Source organism: Entelurus aequoreus, linkage group LG11, assembly GCF_033978785.1.
Source record: "Entelurus aequoreus isolate RoL-2023_Sb linkage group LG11, RoL_Eaeq_v1.1, whole genome shotgun sequence".
Taxonomy (NCBI): domain Eukaryota; kingdom Metazoa; phylum Chordata; class Actinopteri; order Syngnathiformes; family Syngnathidae; genus Entelurus; species Entelurus aequoreus.
In genome coordinates, this window is record NC_084741.1 from 10,564,638 (window position 1) to 10,589,637 (window position 25,000).

Below are 25,000 nucleotides of genomic sequence, written 5' to 3' on the forward strand. Positions count from 1 at the left end.
CCGGAGAAGCTTCTAAAATGTGTCTCCTCAGTTCCCAAACCTTTACTGAGTGTTGTTAAAAGGAAAGGCCATGTAACACAGTGGTGAACATGACCTTTCCCAACTACTTTGGCACGTGTTGCAGCCATGAAATTCTAAGTTAATGATTATTTGCAAAAAAAAAATAAAGTTTATGAGTTGGAACATCAAATATGTTGTCTTTGTAGTGCATTCAACTGAATATGGCTTGAAAAGGATTTGCAAATCATTCTATTCCGTTTATATTTACATCTAACACAATTTCCCAACTCATATGGAAACGGGATTTGTATAAACACACTCCGCAACCTTGTGGACAGCCTTCCCAGAAGAGTTGAAGCTGTAATAGCCGCAAAAAGTCTTATTGAACACCTATGGGTTAGGAATGGGATGGCACTTCTAGTTCATACGTGAGTCAAGGCAGGTGGCCAAATACTTTTGGCAATATAGTGTACAATACTGTATAGCACTTTAGATTGTGTTCAAAGTGAACAAACCTTCAACAAACTATGGACTTTTGTCAAGGCTGGAACCCATTATTCATATTTACATCGTTTATGGAGAAATTTGCTTCACTATACAAACTTTTAAATTTACGAACCCTGTTCAAATAACCAAGTAAGTTCATAAATGGAGATTGCACTGTACCAAGTTTGGTGACTATCCGACAAGTGCAACAAGAACACACCTGTTCAATCTCTTTGCATCGTCTGTTCAGAGTCAGGTATTTCCTCTTATCAAGCACTCGTCTCCCCTCGTCCTCTTGGGTAACGCTCTCCAGCAGCTCACTGCTCCTTGGTCCCAATTCCACCTGCAGACGAAAAGTACGCAAGTACGACACGTCTTGGAGAGTTAACGTTTGGTTACATAATAACTCGTGTAAGTAGAACGTGCTTACCGGAATTCCGTGTGAACGCCGTATGTGCGCAAGTCGGTGAACTGGGGTGAGTGTATGTTGGAACGGTTCAAACCAGTTGAGAAAGGTGGGATGTGGAGAGGTTTGTATATTGTGCATTCATTGTCATTGGGGAGAAATTCCTGGTAATCTGGGAATTTTTGGAACAGGGTGAGTGGAGGGTGTGGATGTTGCAACGGTTCAAATCGGATGAGAAATGTGGGGTATGCAGGAGTTTCTATGTTGCCCATTCATTGTCTTTGGGGAGAAATTCCGAGAAAACCGGGAATTTGGGGAAAGGAAAACATGTTTTTGCCTTCAATATCCGGGGTGAGTAGTGTGTGTGGATGGTTGAAAGGTCCGAACCGGATAAAACATGGCACAACATTTTGAGAATATCGGGCATTGTAGAACTTTGAATATGTCCATTACTTCAATGGGAATTTACTGAAAATTTGGAGAAAACCGTGAATTTTTCAAATATACAGTGGTGGTCAAAAGTGTACGTACACTTGTAAAGAACATCATGTCATGGCTGTCTTGAGTTTACAATCATTTCTACAACTCTTATTTTTTTGTGATGTAGTGATTGGAGCACATACTTGTTGGTCACAAAAAACATTCATGAAGTTTGCTTCTTTGATGAATTTATTATGGGTCTACTGAAAATGTGAGGGTCAAAAGTATACGTACAACAATGTTAATATTTGCTTACATGTCCCTTGGCAAGTTTACCTGCAATAAGGCGCTTTTGGTAGCCATCCACAAGCTTCTGCTTGACCACTTGACCACTAAATTGCTGCAGTTCAGCTAAATGTGGCATGGACTTGTTTCTTCAGCATTGTCCACACCTTTAAGTCAGGACTTTGGGAAGGCCATTCTAAAACCTTCATTCTAGCCTGATTTAGCCATTCCTTTACCACTTTTGAGGTGTGTTTGGGGTCATTGTCCTGTTGGAACACCCAACTGCGCCCAAGACCCAACCTCCGGGCTGATGATTTTAGCTTGTCCTGAACAATTTGGAGCTAATCCTCCTTTTTCATTGTCCCATTTGAAGCAGCAGTTCCATTGGCAGCAAAACAGGCCCAGAGCATAATACTACCACCACCATGCTTCATCATCATCATCATTTCTTTTGATTCCATTCATGAAAATGCATATATACAAGCCACGTACAGTTGACACTTTCATTGTTTTTTGTTTCTTACACATTTCCATGATCAGAAAGGAGCAGATGGAAGAATAATATTCTTATATTTATCTGCCCCCTTTTTCAACACAAATTATTTTAGATTACTTTATCACTGTTCCTTTCCACCAACACCCCAACATACTTTTTAATAGAGATGTCCGATAATATCGGCAGACCGATAATATCGGTCTGCCGATATTATCGGCCGATAAATGCGTTAAAATGTAATATCGGAAATTATCGGTATCGTTTTTTTATTATCAGTATCGTTTTTTTTTTATTATTAAATCCACATAAAAAACACAAGATACACTTACAATTAGTGCACCAACCCAAAAAACCTCTCTCCCCCATTTACACTCATTCACACAAAAGGGTTGTTTCTTTCTGTTATTAATATTCTGCTTCCTACATTATATATCAATATATATCAATACAGTCTGCAAGGGATACAGTCCGTAAGCACACATGATTGTGCGTGCTGCTGGTCCACTAATAGTACTAACCTTTAACAGTTAATTTTACAAATTTTCATTCATTACTAGTTTATATGTAACTGTTTTTATATTGTTTTACTTTCTTTTTTATTCAAGAAAATGTTTTTAATTTATTTATCTTATTTTATTTGATTCCTTTTTTTAAAAAGTACCTTATCTTCACCATACCTGGTTGTCCAAATTAAGCATAATAATGTGTTAATTCCACGACTGTATATATCGGTTGATATCGGTATCGGTAATTAAAGAGTTGGACAATATCGGCATATCGGATATCGGCAAAAAGCCATTATCGGACATCCCTACTTTTTAATTTTCGTTTAAGCATTTTCACAATGACACGCCCAATCAAAATCAGTTTGATAAAATTCCAGTTGTCTCTTTTTGTAACTCTTTTTAAATTCAAAGATATTCTTGCAACTTTGTAAGTCTTTCTTTACAGAATTCCATGCTTTCACCGCAGCAACAGACAAGCACATTTGTTTCAAATTTGTTCGCGCTCTTGGATGTTTAAAGTCATACTTCTGTGGTTGTCATCTTCAGATGTGAACACAAATAACTTTTGTAAGTCAGTGTTTCCCATAAACTGCCAAGATACCTGTGGCGGTGGGGGCGTGGTCACCATGACATCATCGAGTAATTTGCATAATTTACTACAATGATTTGATTTTCTCTAAAAAGGCTCAAAAAATTTATACTTACTAATTAATAATAACAGTTTTGTTTTAAACATCCATCCATCCATCCATTTTACAATATAATTACAACACTTTATGTACATATTTATATACAGATTTGAACAATAAGTTATTCACTGAAATATATTTATTAATTGTGGTTCTTACAAAAAATATATCTTACAAAATATAAAAGCTAAAATGTCTCAAAGCTCTGCCCCTTTAATTAGTGCATACTAAATAATTTAACTTTAGCCTACTACTACAACCATATTATTTACCAGCAACATAAAGTGAAACAGAGGCATAGGTGTCCTGCCACAGTCAGTAACAAATAAAGAGAAAACAGTAGTGGTGGTAGATAGACACAGAGCTTCATCAAACATCTGATCCACTGAACAAAGAGCTCCAAAAATCTTGAACTTTAGACTGCCATCAGTTTTACTCCCTACACTTAACCATGTGTTTCCTACTGCCTGCAGACTTTGCACCCTTTGGTATATACACATGTTGTGTTTCTAATATAAATACATTTAATAAAGTCAAATACAAATAAGGCAACAAGAGAAGTATCCTACACTTCTCTTTTGTAAAGTAAATCTGAACATCCTATATGGGCATCTACATCAACTATATGATTTGCCAGAGAAGCTGGAGAGGACAAAAAAAAACACAAAAAAAAACATTTATTTTATTTTATTTTATTTTTTTAGTGGCGGACGTATTTCTTTCGTGGCGGGCCGCAATAAATAAATGAATGTGTGGGAAACACTGTAAGTCCTTCGGAAGAACTTTATTTCTAGCTTTGAACATCACTAACAGAGTTTTCAATTCTACAATGTCTTTTAGTTTGAATAATCCTGCCCTAATGAAGAGTGGATTTGTGTGGTCTCTGTATCCTACTTTAAAAATAATACAAATTACTCTTTTCTGTGAAAGAAATAAAAGGCATTATGTTGCTGTGATATGTATTTCCTCATATTTCTGCACAATAATTGAAATAAGGTAGAATAATTGAGCAATATAACATTCTCATTCAGTTGTACAGGAAAGTGTATTTAACCTTGTTCAAAATAAATAAGCTTTTAGATAGCTTATTTTTCACATGCAATATATGAGCTTTCCATCTCAACTTTTCATCTAAGATGACCCCAAGAAATCTGATTTCAGACACATTGTCAATTTTCACATTGTTTATGGATAAACTGAATACCATAAATGTAGTCTTTTCCAAATGTAAAGATAATTTATATACATCAAACCACAATTTTAGTTTAACCATTTCCTCCACCATGCTTGACGGTAGGTATGGTGTTCCTGGGATTAAAGGCTTCACCTTTTCTCCTCCAAACATATTGCTGGGTAGGTTTTAGAATGGCCTTCCCAAAGTTCTGACTTAAATGTGTGGACAATGCTGAAGAAACAAGTCCATGTCAGAAATTTAGCTGAACTGCACCAATTTTGTGGTCAAAAATTCAAGCAGAAGCTTGTGGATGGCTACCAAAAGCGCCTTATTGCAGGTAAACTTGCCAAGGGACATGTAAGCAAATATTAACATTGCTGTATGTATACTTTTGACCCTCACATTTTCAGTAGACCCATAATAAATTCATAAAAGAAGCAAACTTCATGAATGTTTTTTGTGACCAACAAGTATGTGCTCCAATCACTCCAGGGTTTCCCACACATTCATTTATTTGTGGCGACCCGCCACGAAAGAATTACGTCCGCCACAAATATATATATTTTTTTGTCCTGTCCAGCTTCTCAGGCAAATCATATAGTTGATGTAGATGCCCATATAGGCTGTTCAGATTTACTTTACAAAAGAGAAGTGTAGGATACTTCTCTTGTTGCCTTATTTGTATTTGACCACTACTGTTTTCTGTTTATTTGTTACTGACTGTGGCAGGACACCTCTGCCTCTGTTTCACTTTATGTTGCTGGTAAATAATATGGTTGTAGTAGTAGGCTAAAGTTAAATTATTTAGTATGCCCTAATTAAAGGGGCAGAGCTTTAAGAGACATTTTGGCTCTTATATTTTATAATATATATTTTTTGTAAGAACCACAATTAATAAATATATTTCAGTGAATAACTTATTGTTCAAATCTGTATATAAATATGTACATAAAGTGTTGTAATTATATTGTAAAATGGATGGATGGATGGACGTTTAAAACAAAACTGTTATTATTAATTAGTAAGTAAACATTTTTTTAGCCTTTTTAGAGAAAATCATATCATGGTAGTAAATTATGCAAATTACTCGATGATGTCATGGTGACCACGCCCATAACCACGCCCCCACCGCCACAGGTATCTTGGCAGTTTATGGGAAACACTGCACTCTGTCACAAAAAAATAAGAGTTGTAGAAATGATTGGAAAATCAAGACAGGCTGCCATGACATGATGTTCTTTACAAGTGTACGTACACTTTTGACCACCACTGTACCTAAATACTAAGGTCTGTAAAACATTTTAAACACATCAAACGTGCTAACGTTTTTTTTTTTTAAAGACAGCAATTTTACATGACTAATTTACTCAAATAAATAACGGTACAGCAATGACGTTTACTTTACCTCTTCGGGTCCTAGTTCCACACCACCAGGCTCCAGTTCTGCTTCCAGGATGTGACCCCCAAATAGAGGAGGGAGGGCCAAACCAGAGAAATCTTCCATTACCTGCAAAGATGAGCCTCCACTGTCACTGGACAAAATTGGAAATTAGGACATCCAATATTAAGTTACCCATGTCACTAATAATAATTGTAATACACTTTTCCACCACTTATGGCAGTAATGACAATAACAAAGAAGTCAGAGAAATTTCCGAAGCGCAAAACTTATGACTAAAGTGGTGAAGCTGTATTTTCATTTGCACTTTAAACGGTTTAACAAACATGAATTTAGTTTATTTTAGCACAACATAATATACATATTGTATGTAAATGTATGTATTTCTTTTTATAAATCAGCCTGACCTAAGCCTAAGGTTTATTTGTTAAATATATATACTGTGATTAATACATGCTTTTATATCATTTGATAAGGTTAAGTAGGTTAGATATAATTATTGAATATGATCAATATCAAGAGTAAGATGACTAATTCAGCGTTAATATTGGAGTGGTGCCTGGGCCCCTCTGTAGTAGAACAGTTGGGTCCCCAGGTCAAAAAGGTTAAGGACCCCTGCTATATACAATGACCCTGCAGGGCACTGCAGATGGAAATTAGCCTCTGGCTACAATCTGGCACGTTAACATTTTATATGTCCATTAATGCAGTGTTTTTCAACCTTTTTTGAGCCAAGGCACATTTTTTGCATTGAAAAAATCCAGAGGCACACCACCAGCAGGAATCATTTAAAAACGAAACTCAGTTGACAGTAAAAAGTCGTTGTCGCAATTGTTGGATATGACTTTAAAGCATAACCAAGCATGCATCACTATAGCTCTTGTCTCAAAGTAGGTGTACTGTCACCACCTCTCACATCACCCCCCGACTTATTTTGAGTTTTTTTGCTGTTTTCCTGTGTGTAGTGTTTTACTTCTTGTCTTGCGCTCCTATTTTGGTGGCTTTTTCTCAAAGTAAGTCTTTGCTGTCGTCCAGCATTCTGTTTTAGTTTACTTTGTAGCCAGTTCAGTTTAGTTTCGTTCTGCATAGCCTTCCCTAAGCTTCAATTCCTTTTCTTAGGGGCACTCACCTTTTGTTAATTTCTTATTTAAGCATTAGACACCTTTTTACCTGCATGCTGCCTCCCGCTGTTTCCGACATCTACAAAGCAATTAGCTAACGGCTGCCACCTACTGATATGGAAGAGTATTACACTGTTATTCTGCCGAGCTCTAGACAGCACCAACACTCAACAACAACACATCATTTGCAGACTATAATTACTGGTTTTAAATGAGATAATCTCCCACGGCACACCAGACGGCACAGAGGTTGAAAAACACTGCATTAATGTGCATTGTCCCATGTACTATAACAAATGAGTTGTAATGTACATCTATCAACAAGCTTTTTGGTGTGTTTAGTGGGACAGGTGAAAGTTAAGTCGGAGAAAATGCAGTAGTTTATATATTTGTGTTTCTGTGCGGCCCGCTAGCAATTGCAAAGCATGTAGTGTTCTGATCTGAGAGACTGTTATCAAGAATATTAACATAAAACATTATGCTTTTTGTTCATTGCTGAGCTATTTTTGGGGGGTTGGTTTGTACTTGAATGTACTAAATCGTATATTTGATATAGGATTTTAACATACAGTGGTGGTCAAAAGCGTACATACACTTGTAAAGGACATAAGAAACAATTCCTAGCTGAATTGTGATTCCTATTTATTAAGATTCTGATGTTTAAGATATTGACTTTTAAAAATACAGTGGTGGTCAAAAGTGTACATACACTTGTAAAGAATATAATGTCATGACTGTCTAGAGCCGGGGTCACCAACCTTTTTGAAACCAAGAGCTACTTCTTGGGTACTGATTAATGCGAAGGGCTACCAGTTTGATACACACTTAAATCAATTGCCAGAAATAGCCAATTTGCTCAATTTACCTTTAACTCTATGTTATTATTAATAATTAATGATATTTACACTTAATTGAACGGTTTAAAAGAGGAGAAAACACGAAAAAAATGACAATTAAATTTTGAAACATAGTTTATCTTCAATTTCGACTCTTTAAAATTCAAAATTCAACCGAAAAAAAAGAGAAAAACTAGCTAATTCGAATCTTTTTGAAAAAATTAAAAAAAGAATTTATGGAACATCATTAGTAATTTTTCCTGATTAAGATTAATTTTAGAATTTTGATGACATGTTTTAAATAGGTTAAAATCCAATCTGCACTTTGTTAGAATATATAACAAATTGGACCAAGCTATATTTCTAACAAAGACAAATCATTATTTCTTCTAGATTTTCCATGACAAAAATTTTAAAAGAAATTCAAAAGACTTTGAAATAAGATTTAAATTTGATTCTACAGATTTTCTAGATTTGCCAGAATATTTTTTTTGAATTTTAATCATAATAAGTTTGAAGAAATATTTCACAAATATTCTTCGTCAAGAAATTAGAAACTAAAATTAAGAATTAAATTAAAATTGATTTATTATTCTTTACAATAAAAAAAATAAATTTACTTGAACATTGATTTAAATTGTCAGGAAAGAAGAGGAAGGAATTTAAAAGGTATATGTGTTTAAAAATCCTAAAATCATTTTTAAGGTTGTATTTTTTCTCTAAAATTGTCTTTCTGAAAGTTATAAGAAGCAAAGTAAAAAAAATTATGAATTTATTTAAACAAGTGAAGACCAAGTCTTTAAAATATTTTCTTGGATTTTCAAATTCTATTTGAGTTTTGTCTCTCTTAGAATTAAAAATGTCGGGCAAAGCGAGACCAGCTTGCTAGTAAATAAATAAAATTTAAAAAATAGAGGCAGCTCACTGGTAAGTGCTGCTATTTGAGCTATTTTTAGAACAGGCCAGCGGGCTACTCATCTGGTCCTTACGGGCTACCTGGTGCCCGCGGGCACCGCGTTGGTGACCCCTGGTCTAGAGTTTCCAATCATATCTACAACTCTTATTTTTTTGTGATGTAGTGATTGGAGCACATACTTGTTGGTCACAAAAAACATTCATGAAGTTTGCTTCTTTTATGAATTTATTATGGGTCTACTGAAAATGTGAGGGTCAAAAGTATACATACAGCAAGTTTACCTGCAATAAGGCGCTTTTGGTAGCCATCCACAAGCTTCTGCTTGACCACTTGACCACAAAATTGCTGCAGTTCAGCTAAATGTGTTGCTTTTCTGACATGGACTTGTTTCTTCAGCATTGTCCACACGTTTAAGTCAGGACTTTGGGAAGGCCATTCTAAAACCTTCATTCTAGCCTGATTTAGCCATTCCTTTACCACTTTTGAGGTGTGTTTGGGGTCATTGTCCTGTTGGAACACCCAACTGCGCCCAAGACCCAACCTTTGGGCTGATGATTTTAGCTTGTCCTGAAGAATTTGGAGCTAATCCTCCTTTTTCATTGTCCCATTTACTCTCTGTAAAGCGTAGTGACTTGTCCGGCAACACCGATGCATCGGCGCATGCGTCTAGCTCATAGAGCGATACCCTGTGTCGGTGCGCGTACCGCTTTTAGAAAGTCACGTGACCGATCATGAGCTGTTTCGGTCACGTGACCGATACGCGAACTGTGTCGCACTGACGCCTCCTCTGTGCCCTGTGAGCGGGTCTTTTCTACAGCCGGAGAAATAATAACTCAGAAGAGAAATCGTCTAAAATTTAATATGTTGGAAAAACTGTTTTTTTTAAATAAAAATGTGTAAAAAAAATTAATAAAAAAAAAATCCCAGTCCACAAGCATCCTCATTCACAACACGTTCTCTTAGATTTCCATGTTATGATACATGTTCACATTATTTATTAACTGTATCTAAAAAAGATAAAAATATATTTTTATTTAAATGAAGATATGAAATAATCCTAAATGAAATACAATGACTCGGTTTATATTATTGCATATACTATGTCATAAAATCAGTGTCAGTTGAGCATAGGTTGCCTGAAGGGATTTTTAATGTCCAGCAGATGTCAGTATTTAGTGACACATTATCGACACAGTATCAATACAGCTTTGCAATGTGTCGAAACGCTTCATGATGCCTCATCAACCCATCACTAGTAAAGTGCCAGTTCCATTGGCAGCAAAATAGGCCCAGAGCATATTACAACCACCACCATGCTTGACGGTAGGATGGTGTTCCTGGGATTAAAAAGTGAGAAAAAACAATAGGGGTGATGGAAGGATGGGCAGCGCCTGAGAGCTGCGGCCTGCCACCATGCCCCCTCTCCCCTCCCCTCTGTTGCTAGATATCTCGAGATGTACGTTGTAATATGTATATGTGCTTTGCTATTAAGGCTGAAACGACGCGTTGACATAGTTGACGTCATCGGTTACGTAAATACGTCGACGCCGTTTTTGTGCGTCGACACGTCGCATATTTACGTCACACTACCGTCATGGCGGAGCGCAAAGCAGACGGTGCGAGCGAGGGGGAAAAAAATCACGCCAAAAGTCGTCAAAAGTGTGGGAGTATTTCAATACACAGCCTAATAATGTTGTTGTATGCACACTGTGTCGAGCGTAAATGGCCTATCATAGCAGCACAACGGCTATGAACGAACATTTGAAAAGAAAACCATCAACCATCAACTAGTCAATCGTCCGCGTGAGCATACGTTGTCATCATTACACAAAAACATGAATGTGGCATTTGTATCTGCTAGGGGTGTAACGGTACGTGGTTTGTATTGAACCGTTTCGGTACGGGGTTTTCGGTTCGGTACGGGGGTGTACCGAACGAGTTTCTAAGCTAAAGCTAAAGTCTTAACAAGCTGCTTTGCTCCTTCTGCTTCCGTCTCAGCACGCAGCATTGTCCCACCCACACAACCATCTGATTGGTACACACAAAGCATTATCAGCCAACCAGCAGTGCGTATTCAAAACGTTACCAGCCAATCAGCAGTGCGTATTCAGAGCGCATGTAGTCAGCGCTTCAGCGTGGAGCAGATAGGTGTTTAGCAGGTGAGCATCAGGCAGCGGACTCTCCCCAAATGATAATAAACACCTCCCAGACAACTACTAGTAACATCACTATGAGCCCGTTGACCTTCTAGAAACTTAAACTGCAGCTCAGCTCACTCGCAGTCCTGGCTTGAGGTGAAGGCTAATTACCTCTCAGTTCCAGCCACATCGACCCCTTCTGAGCGCCTATTTTCAGCTGCTGGGAATATTGTAAACAAGAAAAGAACCAGAGCATGTAGACATGCTAACCTTTCTTCATTACAACTGTTAGTCACTCACTGAAATGAGTAGAATTGGTTATTGTGTACTGTGTTGGACTGGATGTTTATTTTGCATATTTTTAAAGCAATACTTAATGTTTACAGTGCTCCAGAATATTTAGATTGGCACTTTTTTGTATTGGATGTTTATCTTTATTTTTCCACATTTTAGCAAATAAGCAATACTTTCACTTTTGTTGAAATGTTTACACTGTTGTTACAGAATATTTCGTTTTGCACTTTTTTGTATCGGATGTTTATCTTTATTTTTGCACATTTTAAAGCAAAATAAGCAATACTTTTACTTTTGAAATGCTTATACTATTGCAGAATATTAAGATTTGCATTGGATGTTGACTTTTATATTTGCACATTAAAAAGCAAATAAGCTACGTCTAATTTTGTTAAATGTTAAAAGTTTTAAATGTTTACATTGTTACAGAATATCTTGTCATGTTGTTGTCAATGTTGACTGAGTGGCCATACTTCTTTTTTTTTGTAAATAAAAGCCATGCCTGTTTTTTTTTAAAATGGGCCTAAATTTATTTTTTCATCTTTATTTTAAATTTAAAAAAAAAATCGGTAAAAGGAAAAATAATCTATAGATTAATCGAAAAAAAAATCTATAGATTAACAGATTAATCGAAAAAATAATCTATAGATTAATCGATAGAAAAATAATTGTTAGCTGCAGCCTTATTTGCTATGGAGGTTTTTTCCCACTCCAGACTGGGCCCCCTTAGGAGCCCAGTCTAGATTGTATTTTTTTACTCACCATTCCCCAGCGTTGACCTTTTTCCCATCTTTTACGGGGCGCCTTGTGGCGACCCATCAGCGTTCCTGTTCTGTAACCCTGTACACTGTTTGTTTGTCTAATCTTGAACGGGTTTGTGCTGAAAACAAAGTTTCGTTGTACTTGTGCAATGACAATAAAGACCTATCCTATCCTATCCTGGGATTAAAGGCCTCACTTTTTCTCCTCCAAACATATTGCTGGCTCAATTTTTGTTTCACCTGACATCACATGGACAAAGATAAGACTTTCTGGAGGAAAGTTCTGTGGTCAGATGAAACAAAAAATCACCAAAAAACAAGAGTTGTAGAAATGATTGGAAACTCAAGACAGCCATGACATTATGTTCTTTACAAGTGTATGTACACTTTTGATCGCGACCGTATGTAAAATCGGTGGAAACATGATTGGAAGCATTTAAAGTCATGAAAAAAAATATAGATGTGAAAAAAAAAACGCCATATCATCAACAATTAGTGTCGTAATGTATGAACACTTACAGCAATTGATACTCAGTCGAAGTCACCGAAGCACTTAAATCTCTTCAAAGTTGAACAATAAACGTATTAAGACATTCTGTGAAGCTAACTTCGAGCCCTCTGCGGCTGCGAGCGCATTTAAAGCAAACAAATCAACATTTATATTGGCCGCCCGCTCACTACTTTGTTTACACGCAGCGGGCGCACGAGTAATACGTCACATGCTTTGGGACTACACTTCCCGTGAGCCTTCAGTGCTCCCTTCGCTACGTAGTCGAGATTAACTACATTTCCCATGAGCCTCCGCCTCATACTGTCTGCGTCACAAACCAACATGGCGGGTTCGTTTACGTTTTTAGTTCTTCGACATATCTAAATGTTTGATTTACGGCGATATAGCATCGATGCGTGTTGTTTTAATGAGTTCTATTCAAGCCAATTAAAGTTCACATCGTTGTTGAAGTGTTGCTACTGGCACTCGGTGCAAGTCGCGTGACCTTGGATGTAATGCTAACATTAGCTTAGCGTTACAATAGCAGGTTGACATTTGTTTTGAAAATGTAAACAGTTTCAATATTATGAATAACACAGTTAACGTATTGTCATTTCTCTTTCGACATGTCCGCAAATAAACAGGAAGAAGCAACGCTTATTTAATGCTACCCCTTTTCTGTTTCATAGCAATTACTAACACTTGCTGTGTTCTTATGTTTTATATTGTTGTGCAGGAGTTGTAGCCTTCTTGAAAAATGCATGGAATAAGGAGCCTGTCATCTTTGCTTCGTGCGCCATTGCATTGACGGGTAATTATTCTTCTGTGTCTACATGCTGGACATGTACAGTTGCCATCAAAAGTGTACATACACTTGTAAAGAACATCATGTCATGGCTGTCTTGAGTTTACAATCATTTCAGTCAGACCTACACTGTTCCAAAATCCATTTCTCTGTTCTCAATTGTTCATGACAACCAAACCTACCCCCCCCCCCTCCACACCCCGGATTGTAAATAATGTAAATATTCAATGTGAGTATCTTGTGTGATGACTGTATTATGATGATAGTACATATCTGTACCCCGACTTAAACAAGTTGAAAAACTTATTGGGGGGTTACCATTTAGTGGTCAATTGTACGGAATATGTACTTCACTGTGCAACCTACTAATAAAAGTCTCAATCATTCAATCAATCAATTCTACAACTCTTACTATTATTATTATTATTATAGGTGTGAATGAATGATGGGTTCCCACTTCTCTGTGAGCGCTTTGAGGATTTAATAATAGAGAAAGCGCGATATAAAATCCAATCCATTATTATTATTATTTTTATTTTTTTTGTGATAGAGTGCTTGGAGCACATACTTGTTGGTCACAAAAAACATGTATGACGTTTGCTTCTTTTATGAATTTATTATGGGTCTACTGAAAATGTCTGGGTCAAAAGTATACATACAGCAATGGAACACCCAACTGCGCCCAAGACCCAACCTCCGGGCTGATGATTTTAGCTTGTCCTGAAGAATTTGGAGCTAATCCTCCTTTTTCATTGTCCCATTTAAAGCAGCAGTTCCATTGGCAGCAAAACAGGCCCAGAGCATAAAACTACCACCACCATGCTTGACGGTAGGCATGGTGTTCCTGGGATTAAAGGCCTCACCTTTTCTCCTCCAAACATATTGCTGGGTATTGTGGCCAAACAGCTCCATTTTTGTTTAATCTGAACACAGAACCTTCCCCCGGAAGGTCTTATCTTTGTCCATGTGATGTCAGATAAAACAAAAATTGAGCCAGCAATATGTTTGGAGGAGAAAAGGTGAGGCCTTTAATCCCAGTAACACCATGCCTACCATCAAGCATGGTGGTGATAGTATTATGCTCTGGGCCTGTTTTGCTGCCAATGGGACAATGAAAAAGGAGGATTAGCTCCAAATTCTTCAGGACAAGCTAAAATCATCAGCCCGGAGGTTGGGTCTTGGGCGCAGTTGGGTGTTCCAACAGGACAATGACCCCAAACACACCTCAAAAGTGGTAAAAGAATGGCTAAATCAGGCTAGAATGAAGGTTTAAGTCCTGACTTAAAGGTGTGGACAATGCTGAAGAAACAAGTCCTCATCAGAAAAGCAACACATTTAGCTGAACTGCAGCAATTTAGTGGTCAAGCAGAAGCTTGTGGATGGCTACCAAAAGTGCCTTATTGCAGTGAAACTTGCCAAGGGACATGTAAAGCAAATATTAACATTGCTGTATGTATACTTTTGATTAGTCACATTTTCAGTAGACCCATAATAAATTCATCAAATAAGCAAACTTCATGAATGTTTTTTTGTGACCAACAAGTATGTGCTCCAATCACTACATCACAACAAAATAAGAGTTTTAGAAATGATTGTAAACTCAAGACAGCCATGACATGATGTTCTTTACAAGGGTATGTACACTTTTGACCACCACTGTGTTTGTTCAGTCACTGGGACAAACACTATAATCTCCTTCCTTTGTCAGGTATCGCTCTTCCACTGATAAGTCCAACCACTAAGTATTCTGGAATGATCAATGCGGCGATGCCATACAACTACCCAGGTATTGTATGTCTTTCCTGCACCTTTGTTTGCCAAGATGACGCCGCGGCTTCTGGCTCTCTGTATTGGTGCACTGTCGTCTGTGTGCTACTGTATGCATGTTATTGTGGGAATGGCCTTACCAAACTGCGGTCAGTTGGATTACAGTATTTTTCGGACAGTAAGGCGCTCTTAAAATCCTTTAATTTCTCAAAACTGGACAGTGCGCCTTATAACCCGGTGCGCCTAAAGTACGGAATTATTTTGGTTGTGCTTACCAACCTCGAAGCTATTTTATTTGGTACATGGTGAAATAAGTGTGACCAGTAGATGGTAGTCACACACAAGAGATATGTGTAAACTGCAATATGATGGCAGTCACACATAAGAGATAACGGGGCAGCATCTCCTCATCCGGAAACAACAAAACCGTCCAACCGGAACTCTCTAATCAATCATCAATGTTTACTTATATAGCCCTAAATCACGGGTGTCTCAAAGGGCTGCACAAGCCACAACGACATCCTCGGAACAGATCCCACATCAGGGCAAGGAAAAACTCAACCCAATGGGACAATGAGAAACCTTGGCGGGGACCGCAGATGTGGGGATCCCCCCCACTGGGCAACTGGTGCAATGGACGTCGAGTAATAATAGTGTGAGAGTCCAGTCCATAGTGGATCTAGTTAATAGTGTGAGAGTCCAGTCCATAGTGGATCTAGTTAATAGTGTGAGAGTCCAGTCCATAGTGGATCTAACATAATAGTGTGAGAGTCCAGTCCATAGTGGATCTAGTGAATAGTGTGAGAGTCCAGTCCATAGTGGATCTAGTTAATAGTGTGAGAGTCCAGTCCATAGTGGATCTAACATAATAGTGTGGGAGTCCAGTCCATAGTGGATCTAACATAATAGTGTGAGAGTCCAGTCCATAGTGGATCTAACATAATAGTGTGAGAGTCCAGTCCATAGTGGATCTAACATAATAGTGTGAGAGTCCAGTCCATAGTGGATCTAACATAATAGTGTGAGAGTCCAGTCCATAGTGGATCTAACATAATAGTGTGAGAGTCCAGTCCATAGTGGATCTAACATAATATTGTGAGAGTCCAGTCCATAGTGGATCTAACATAATAGTGTGAGAGTCCAGTCCATAGTGGATCTAACATAATAGTGTGAGAGTCCAGTCCATAGTGGATCTAACATAATATTGTGAGAGTCCAGTCCATAGTGGATCTAACATAATAGTGTGAGAGTCCAGTCCATAGTGGATCTAACATAATATTGTGAGAGTCCAGTCCATAGTGGATCTAACATAATAGTGTGAGAGTCCAGTCCATAGTGGATCTAACATAATAGTGTGAGAGTCCAGTCCATAGTGGATCTAACATAATATTGTGAGAGTCCAGTCCATAGTGGATCTAACATAATAGTGTGAGAGTCCAGTCCATAGTGGATCTAACATAATAGTGAGAGTCCAGTCCATAGTGGATCTAACATAATTGTGTGAGAGTCCAGTCCATAGTGGATCTAACATAATAGTGTGGGAGTCCAGTCCATAGTGGATCTAACATAATAGTGTGAGAGTCCAGTCCATAGTGGATCTAACATAATAGTGAGAGTCCAGTCCATAGTGGATCTAACATAATAGTGAGAGTCCAGTCCATAGTGGATCTGACATAATAGTGTGAGAGTCCAGTCTATAGTGGATCTAACATAATAGTGTGAGAGTCCAGTCTATAGTGGGGCCAGCAGGAGACCATCCCAAGCGGAGACAGGTCAGCAGCGCAGAGATGTCCCCAACCGATGCACAGGCGAGCTGTCCACCCCGGGTCCCGACTCTGGACAGCCAGCACTTCATCCGTGGCCACCGAACCCGTGCCCCCCCCCCCCCTCCACGAAGGAGAGGGGGGCAGAGCAGAAAAGAAACGGCAGATCAACTGGTCTAAAAGGGGGGTCTATTTAAAGGCTAGAGTATACAAATGAATTTTAAGATGGGACTTAAATGCTTCTACTGAGGTAGCATCTCTAACTGTTACCGGGAGGGCAATAATTTAATAAGTAAAGTTCCTTGGGTGAATAATGTAAACTCACTACACCGGTATGTTTTAGTGCTTTCATGGCGAGTTTACTGACAGATATAAGTAAGAACTTTACACTACTTTACATTAGAAATGGCACTAAAACATTTCCTACTAAAACATTTTGATAGATTTTTGAGCGCCGTGTGTAATGTTCTATATTTTCAATGGAACATTTAAAATGTTGCTGTTGTTCACTTGGGACTTATCTTTTATGTTTGACTGCCATCTACTGGTCACACTTATCATGACACCATGTATCAATTAAAATATTGTAGCGTCCCGGAAGAGTTGGTACTGCAGGGAATTCTGGGTATTTCTTCTGTTGCGTTTATGTTGTGTTGTGGTGCAAATATTCTCCCGAAATGTGTTAGTCATTGTTGATTAGTGTGGTTTCACTATATGGCACATGTTTATGACAGTGTTGTTTAGTGTGGTCTCACTATATGGCACATGTTTATGACAGTGTTGTTTAGTGTGGTTTCACTATATGGCACATGTTTATGACAGTGTTGTTTAGTGTGGTTTCACTATATGGCACATGTTTATGACAGTGTTGTTTAGTGTGGTCTCACTATATGGCACATATTTATGACTGTTGTTTAGTGTGATCTCACTATATGGCACATGATTATGACAGTGTTGTTTAGTGTGGTCTCACTATATGGCACATGTTTATGACAGTGTTGTTTAGTGTGGTCTCACTATATGGCACATATTTATGACAGTGTTGTTTAGTGTGGTTTCACTATATGGCACATATTTATGACAGTGTTGTTTAGTGTGGTCTCACTATATGGCATATGTTTATGACAGTGTTGTTTAGTGTGGTTTCACTATATGGCACATGTTTATGACAGTGTTGTTTAGTGTGGTTTCACTATATGGCACATGTTTATGACAGTGTTGTTTAGTGTGGTCTCACTATATGGCACATGTTTATGACAGTGTTGTTTAGTGTGGTCTCACTATATGGCACATGTTTATGACAGTGTTGATTAGTGTGGTTTCACTATATGGCACATGTTTATGACAGTGTTGTTTAGTGTGGTCTCACTATATGGCACATGTTTATGACAGTGTTGTTTAGTGTGGTTTCACTATATGGCACATGTTTATGACAGTGTTGTTTAGTGTGGTTTCACTATATGGCACATGTTTATGACAGTGTTGTTTAGTGTGGTCTCACTATATGGCACATATTTATGACTGTTGTTTAGTGTGATCTCACTATATGGCACATGATTATGACAGTGTTGTTTAGTGTGGTCTCACTATATGGCACATGTTTATGACAGTGTTGTTTAGTGTGGTCTCACTATATGGCACATATTTATGACAGTGTTGTTTAGTGTGGTTTCACTATATGGCACATGTTTATGACAGTGTTGTTTAGTGTGGTCTCACTATATGGCATATGTTTATGACAGTGTTGTTTAGTGTGGTTTCACTATATGGCACATGTTTATGACAGTGTTGTTTAGTGTGGTTTCACTATATGGCACATGTTTATGACAGTGTTGTTTAGTGTGGTCTCACTATATGGCACATGTTTATGACAGTGTTGTTTAGTGTGGTCTCACTATATGGCACATATTTATGACTGTTGTTTAGTGTGATCTCACTATATGGCACATGATTATGACAGTGTTGTTTAGTGTGGTCTCACTATATGGCACATGTTTATGACAGTGTTGTTTAGTGTGGTTTCACTATATGGCACATATTTATGACAGTGTTGTTTAGTGTGGTTTCACTATATGGCACATGTTTATGACAGTGTTGTTTAGTGTGTTCTCACTATATGGCATATGTTTATGACAGTGTTGTTTAGTGTGGTCTCACTATATGGCACATGTTTATGACAGTGTTGTTTAGTGTGGTCTCACTATATGGCACATGTTTATGACAGTGTTGTTTAGTGTGGTTTCACTATATGGCACATGTTTATGACAGTGTTGTTTAGTGTGGTCTCACTATATGGCACATGTTTATGACAGTGTTGTTTAGTGTGGTTTCACTATATGGCACATGTTTATGACAGTGTTGTTTAGTGTGGTCTCACTATATGGCACATGTTTATGACAGTGTTGTTTAGTGTGGTCTCACTATATGGCACATGTTTATGACAGTGTTGTTTAGTGTGGTTTCACTATATGGCACATGTTTATGACAGTGTTGTTTAGTGTGGTTTCACTATATGGCACATGTTTACGACAGTGTTGTTTAGTGTGGTTTCACTATATGGCACATGTTTACGACAGTGTTGTTTAGTGTGGTTTCACTATATGGCACATGTTTATGACAGTGTTGTTTAGTGTGGTTTCACTATATGGCACATGTTTATGACAGTGTTGTTTAGTGTGGTCTCACTATATGGCACATATTTATGACAGTGTTGTTTAGTGTGGTCTCACTATATGGCACATATTTATGACAGTGTTGTTTAGTGTGGTTTCACTATATGGCACATGTTTATGACAGTGTTGTGTAGTGTGGTCTCACTATATGGCACATGTTTATGACAGTGTTGTTTAGTGTGGTCTCACTATATGGCACATGTTTATGACAGTGTTGTTTCGTGTGGTTTCACTATATGGCACATGTTTATGACAGTGTTGTTTAGTGTGGTCTCACTATATGGCACATATTTATGACAGTGTTGTTTAGTGTGGTCTCACTATATGGCACATATTTATGACAGTGTTGTTTAGTGTGGTTTCACTATATGGCACATGTTTATGACAGTGTTGTGTAGTGTGGTCTCACTATATGGCACATGTTTATGACAGTGTTGTTTAGTGTGGTCTCACTATATGGCACATGTTTATGACAGTGTTGTTTCGTGTGGTTTCACTATATGGCACATGTTTATGACAGTGTTGTTTAGTGTGGTCTCACTATATGGCACATATTTATGACAGTGTTGTTTAGTGTGGTTTCACTATATGGCACATGTTTATGACAGTGTTGTTTAGTGTGTTCTCACTATATGGCATATGTTTATGACAGTGTTGTTTAGTGTGGTCTCACTATATGGCACATGTTTATGACAGTGTTGTTTAGTGTGGTCTCACTATATGGCACATGTTTATGACAGTGTTGTTTAGTGTGGTCTCACTATATGGCACATATTTATGACAGTGTTGTTTAGTGTGGTTTCACTATATGGCACATGTTTATGACAGTGTTGTTTAGTGTGGTTTCACTATATGGCACATGTTTATGACAGTGTTGTTTAGTGTGGTTTCACTATATGGCACATGTTTACGACAGTGTTGTTTAGTGTGGTTTCACTATATGGCACATGTTTACGACAGTGTTGTTTAGTGTGGTTTCACTATATGGCACATGTTTATGACAGTGTTGTTTAGTGTGGTCTCACTATATGGCACATGTTTATGACAGTGTTGTTTAGTGTGGTTTCACTATATGGCACATGTTTATGACAGTGTTGTTTAGTGTGGTCTCACTATATGGCACATGTTTATGACAGTGTTGTTTAGTGTGGTTTCACTATATGGCACATGTTTATGACAGTGTTGTTTAGTGTGGTCTCACTATATGGCACATGTTTATGACAGTGTTGTTTAGTGTGGTTTCACTATATGGCACATATTAATGACAGTGTTGTTCAGTGTGGTTTCACTATACGGCACATGTTTATGACAGTGTTGTTTAGTGTGGTCTCACTATACGGCACATGTTTATGACAGTGTTGTTTAGTGTGGTTTCACTATACGGCACATGTTTATGACAGTGTTGTTTAGTGTGGTTTCACTATATGGCACATGTTTATGACAGTGTTGTTTAGTGTGGTTTCACTATATGGCACATGTTTATGACAGTGTTGTTTAGTGTGGTCTCACTATATGGCACATGTTTATGACAGTGTTGTTTAGTGTGGTTTCACTATATGGCACATGTTTATGACAGTGTTGTTTAGTGTGGTCTCACTATATGGCACATGTTTATGACAGTGTTGTTTAGTGTGGTTTCACTATATAGCACATGTTTATGACAGTGTTGTTTAGTGTGGTTTCACTATATGGCACATGTTTATGACAGTGTTGTTTAGTGTGGTTTCACTATATGGCACATGTTTATGACAGTGTTGTTTAATGTGGTCTCACTATATGGCACATATTTATGACAGTGTTGTTTAGTGTGGTTTCACTATATGGCACATATTTATGACAGTGTTGTTTAGTGTGGTCTCACTATATGGCACATGTTTATGACAGTGTTGTTTAGTGTGGTTTCACTATATGGCACATGTTTATGACAGTGTTGTTTAGTGTGGTCTCACTATATGGCACATATTTACGACAGTGTTGTTTAGTGTGGTATCACTATATGGCACATATTTATGACAGTGTTGTTTAGTGTGGTCTCACTATATGGTTGTTTTCTGTGGTATCACTATATGGCACATATTTATGACAGTGTTGTTTAGTGTGGTCTCACTATATGGCACATGTTTATGACAGTGTTGTTTAGTGTGGTCTCACTATATGGCACATGTTTATGACAGTGTTGTTTAGTGTGGTCTCACTGTATGGCACATGTTTATGACAGTGTTGGCGTCGTTTATACGGCCGCCCTGAGTGTGACATGTATGGCTGTTGACTAAGTATGCCCTTCATACTCATGTATATGGGGGTGTTCAAAATAAACATGATCATTTACAGAGTGACAGCTTGTCTTGACATCTTCAACTTAAGATCATGTTCACTCCGTCCAACGCTACAAAATCCTTGAGGTAGTCAGGTAGGTAAACTCGGGTTATAAGGCGCATTATGGACTTTTGAGGGAAATAAAGGATTTTAGGTGCGTACACGGTAATCACAGCTGACTTGCAGAGTCTCCACACAAGCAAACATCTTAACTTAACTTAGATGTTCATGTCCCTTGCAGTTCCTGTGCGGGATGATGGAAACATGCCCGACGTTCCAGCACACCCGTGTGACCCTCAAGGTCCGTCGCTGGAATGGCTCATCAATTTGTAACGTTCTGTCGTTTGGCAACGTGTCAGTAAAATTGTGCATTTGAAGAAAAAGTGCTGATTATTTCCTGACTTCCTGTGACATGAGTGCATTTGGAGGTGATGAATGTTTCAACACCACACGCTGATCCTGGTGTGGCCACACTTTGAGTCTTCCACCATCACAATCAGAAATACTTGAATAATCCCTGAGGGGAATTGAAGATTTTCAGCACAATCTCATTCAAGAGCAGACAAACAGAACAGGATCGCTGACGGGTCTGACAACTTCCGGCGGCCCTTACAAAAAAGGTAAGAAACAGGTAAATGCTGGGGAGGACATTAAAGAGCAGAGCTGATGCAGCCAGCAGTCACTTCTACACACAGCTACAAAAGTAAAACAACAACAAAATAAAAACATACACTATGGTGGCCTCTGTGGTGTTCCACGCCATCGTCTGCTGGGGTGGGGGGAACATGGCCAGAGACAGGAGCGGACCCAACAAAGCAACCAAGAGAGCCGACTCCACCCTCGGCCGCCCACCAACTCTCTGCCGATATCCAGTCCGCATGGATGAGCAAGGATGCGTCCAAGGAGACCGAGGTGTCCGATACCTGCTCATTCAGCCAAGACACTGTGAAGCTTGTCCAGCTCCGCAGTCCTGTCTCTTCATCCGCATCTCCTCCAGTCTCTCCAAACTCTGCAGTCCTGTCTCTTCATCCGCATCTCTTCCAGTTTCTCCAAACTCTGCAGTCCTGTCTCTTCATCCACATCTCCTCCAGTCTCTCCAAACTCTGCAGTCCTGTCTCTTCATCCGCATCTCCTCCAGTCTCTCCAAACTCTGCAGTCCTGTCTCTTCATCCACATCTCCTCCAGTCTCTCCAAACTCTGCAGCCCTGTCTCTTCATCCGCATCTCCTCCAGTCTCTCCAAACTCTGCAGTCCTGTCTCTTCATCCACATCTCCTCCAGTCTCTCCAAACTCTGCAGCCCTGTCTCTTCATCCGCATCTCCTCCAGTCTCTCCTAACTCTGCAGTCCTGTCTCTTCATCCACATCTCCTCCAGTCTCTCCAAACTCTGCAGTCCTGTCTCTTCATCCGCATCTCCTCCAGTCTCTCCAAACTCTGCAGTCCTGTCTCTTCATCCGCATCTCCTCCAGTCTCTCCAAACTCTGCAGCCCTGTCTCTTCATCCGCATCTCCTCCAGTCTCTCCAAACTCTGCAGCCCTGTCTCTTCATCCACATCTCCTCCAGTCTCTCCAAACTCTGCAGCCCTGTCTCTTCATCCACATCTCCTCCAGTCTCTCCAAACTCTGCAGCCCTGTCTCTTCATCCACATCTACTCTGGTGTGGCAGAGACCCAGCAGCTGGTCTCCATGGCCAAAAGGCTCCCGGGAGGCAGATCCAGAAGTTCACAAAAAAACACCAAAGAAGTCACAAATGTCTATCTCTGAGTCTCTCCATGATGTCCCATCTCCTCACCCTATCTCTGAGTCTCTCCATGATGTCCCATCTCCTCACCCTATCTCTGAGTCTCTCCATGATGTCCCATCTCCTCACCCTATCTCTGAGTCTCTCCATGATGTCCCATCTCCTCACCCTATCTCTGAGTCTCTCCATGATGTCCCATCTCCTCACCCTATCTCTGAGTCTCTCCATGATGTCCCATCTCCTCACCCTATCTCTGAGTCTCTCCATGATGTCCCATCTCCTCACCCTATCTCTGAGTCTCTCCATGATGTCCCATCTCCTCACCCTATCTCTGAGTCTCCATGATGTCCCATCTCCTCACCCTATCTCTGAGTCTCTCCATGATGTCCCATCTCCTCACCCTATCTCTGAGTCTCCATGATGTCCCATCTCCTCACCCTATCTCTGAGTCTCTCCATGATGTCCCAGCTCCTCACCCTATCTCTGAGTCTCTCCATGATGTCCCATCTCCTCACCCTATCTCTGAGTCTCTCCATGATGTCCCATCTCCTCACCCTATCTCTGAGTCTCCATGATGTCCCATCTCCTCACCCTATCTCTGAGTCTCTCCATGATGTCCCAGCTCCTCACCCTATCTCTGAGTCTCTCCAGGATGTCCCATCTCCTCACCCTATCTCTGAGTCTCTCCATGATGTCCCATCTCCTCACCCTATCTCTGAGTCTCTCCATGATGTCCCATCTCCTCACCCTATCTCTGAGTCTCTCCATGATGTCCCATCTCCTCACCCTATCTCTGAGTCTCCATGATGTCCCATCTCCTCACCCTATCTCTGAGTCTCCATGATGTCCCAGCTCCTCACCCTATCTCTGAGTCTCTCCATGATGTCCCATCTCCTCACCCTATCTCTGAGTCTCTCCATGATGTCCCATCTCCTCACCCTATCTCTGAGTCTCCATGATGTCCCATCTCCTCACCCTATCTCTGAGTCTCTCCATGATGTCCCATCTCCTCACCCTATCTCTCAGTCTCCATGATGTCCCATCTCCTCACCCTATCTCTGAGTCTCCATGATGTCCCATCTCCTCACCCTATCTCTGAGTCTCCATGATGTCCCATCTCCTCACCCTATCTCTGAGTCTCTCCATGATGTCCCATCTCCTCACCCTATCTCTCAGTCTCCATGATGTCCCATCTCCTCACCCTATCTCTGAGTCTCCATGATGTCCCATCTCCTCACCCTATCTCTGAGTCTCTCCATGATGTCCCATCTCCTCACCCTATCTCTGAGTCTCTCCATGATGACCCATCTCCTCACCCTATCTCTGAGTCTCTCCATGATGTCCCATCTCCTCACCCTATCTCTGAGTCTCTCCATGATGACCCATCTCCTCACCCTATCTCTTAGTCTCTCCATGATGTCCCATCTCCTCACCCTATCTCTGAGTCTCTCCATGATGTCCCATCTCCTCACCCTATCTCTGAGTCTCTCCATGATGTCCCATCTCCTCACCCTATCTCTGA

The 25,000-nt window shown here is 39.5% G+C and overlaps 2 protein-coding genes across 3 annotated transcripts in view; one reads left to right on the forward strand and one right to left on the reverse strand.

Moving 5' to 3' along the window:
- Positions 1-12,613, reverse strand: part of LOC133660563 (TCF3 fusion partner homolog) — a 20,378-nt gene extending 7,765 nt beyond the window's left edge. Inside the window, exons 1-3 of one of the 2 annotated variants that reach the window (XM_062064111.1) lie at positions 12,447-12,613; positions 5,868-5,969; positions 707-829 (exon numbers count right to left, since the gene is read on the reverse strand). In XM_062064111.1, the coding sequence (XP_061920095.1) occupies positions 707-829; positions 5,868-5,966 (222 nt within the window). In that variant the 5' untranslated portion in view covers positions 5,967-5,969; positions 12,447-12,613. Of the gene's footprint in view, positions 1-706; positions 830-5,867; positions 5,995-12,446 lie in introns of both variants that reach the window. The other variant, XM_062064112.1, reaches the window with a different exon arrangement.
- Positions 12,614-12,709: 96 nt separating this feature from the next.
- Positions 12,710-22,139, forward strand: LOC133660564 (NADH dehydrogenase [ubiquinone] 1 alpha subcomplex subunit 3-like). The gene is made up of 4 exons (XM_062064113.1): positions 12,710-12,766; positions 13,154-13,228; positions 14,931-15,008; positions 21,982-22,139. The coding sequence occupies exons 1-4, from the start codon at positions 12,721-12,723 to the stop codon at positions 22,071-22,073; spliced, it is 291 nt and encodes a 96-aa protein (XP_061920097.1). The 5' UTR covers positions 12,710-12,720; the 3' UTR covers positions 22,074-22,139.
- Positions 22,140-25,000: the final 2,861 nt, after the last annotated feature.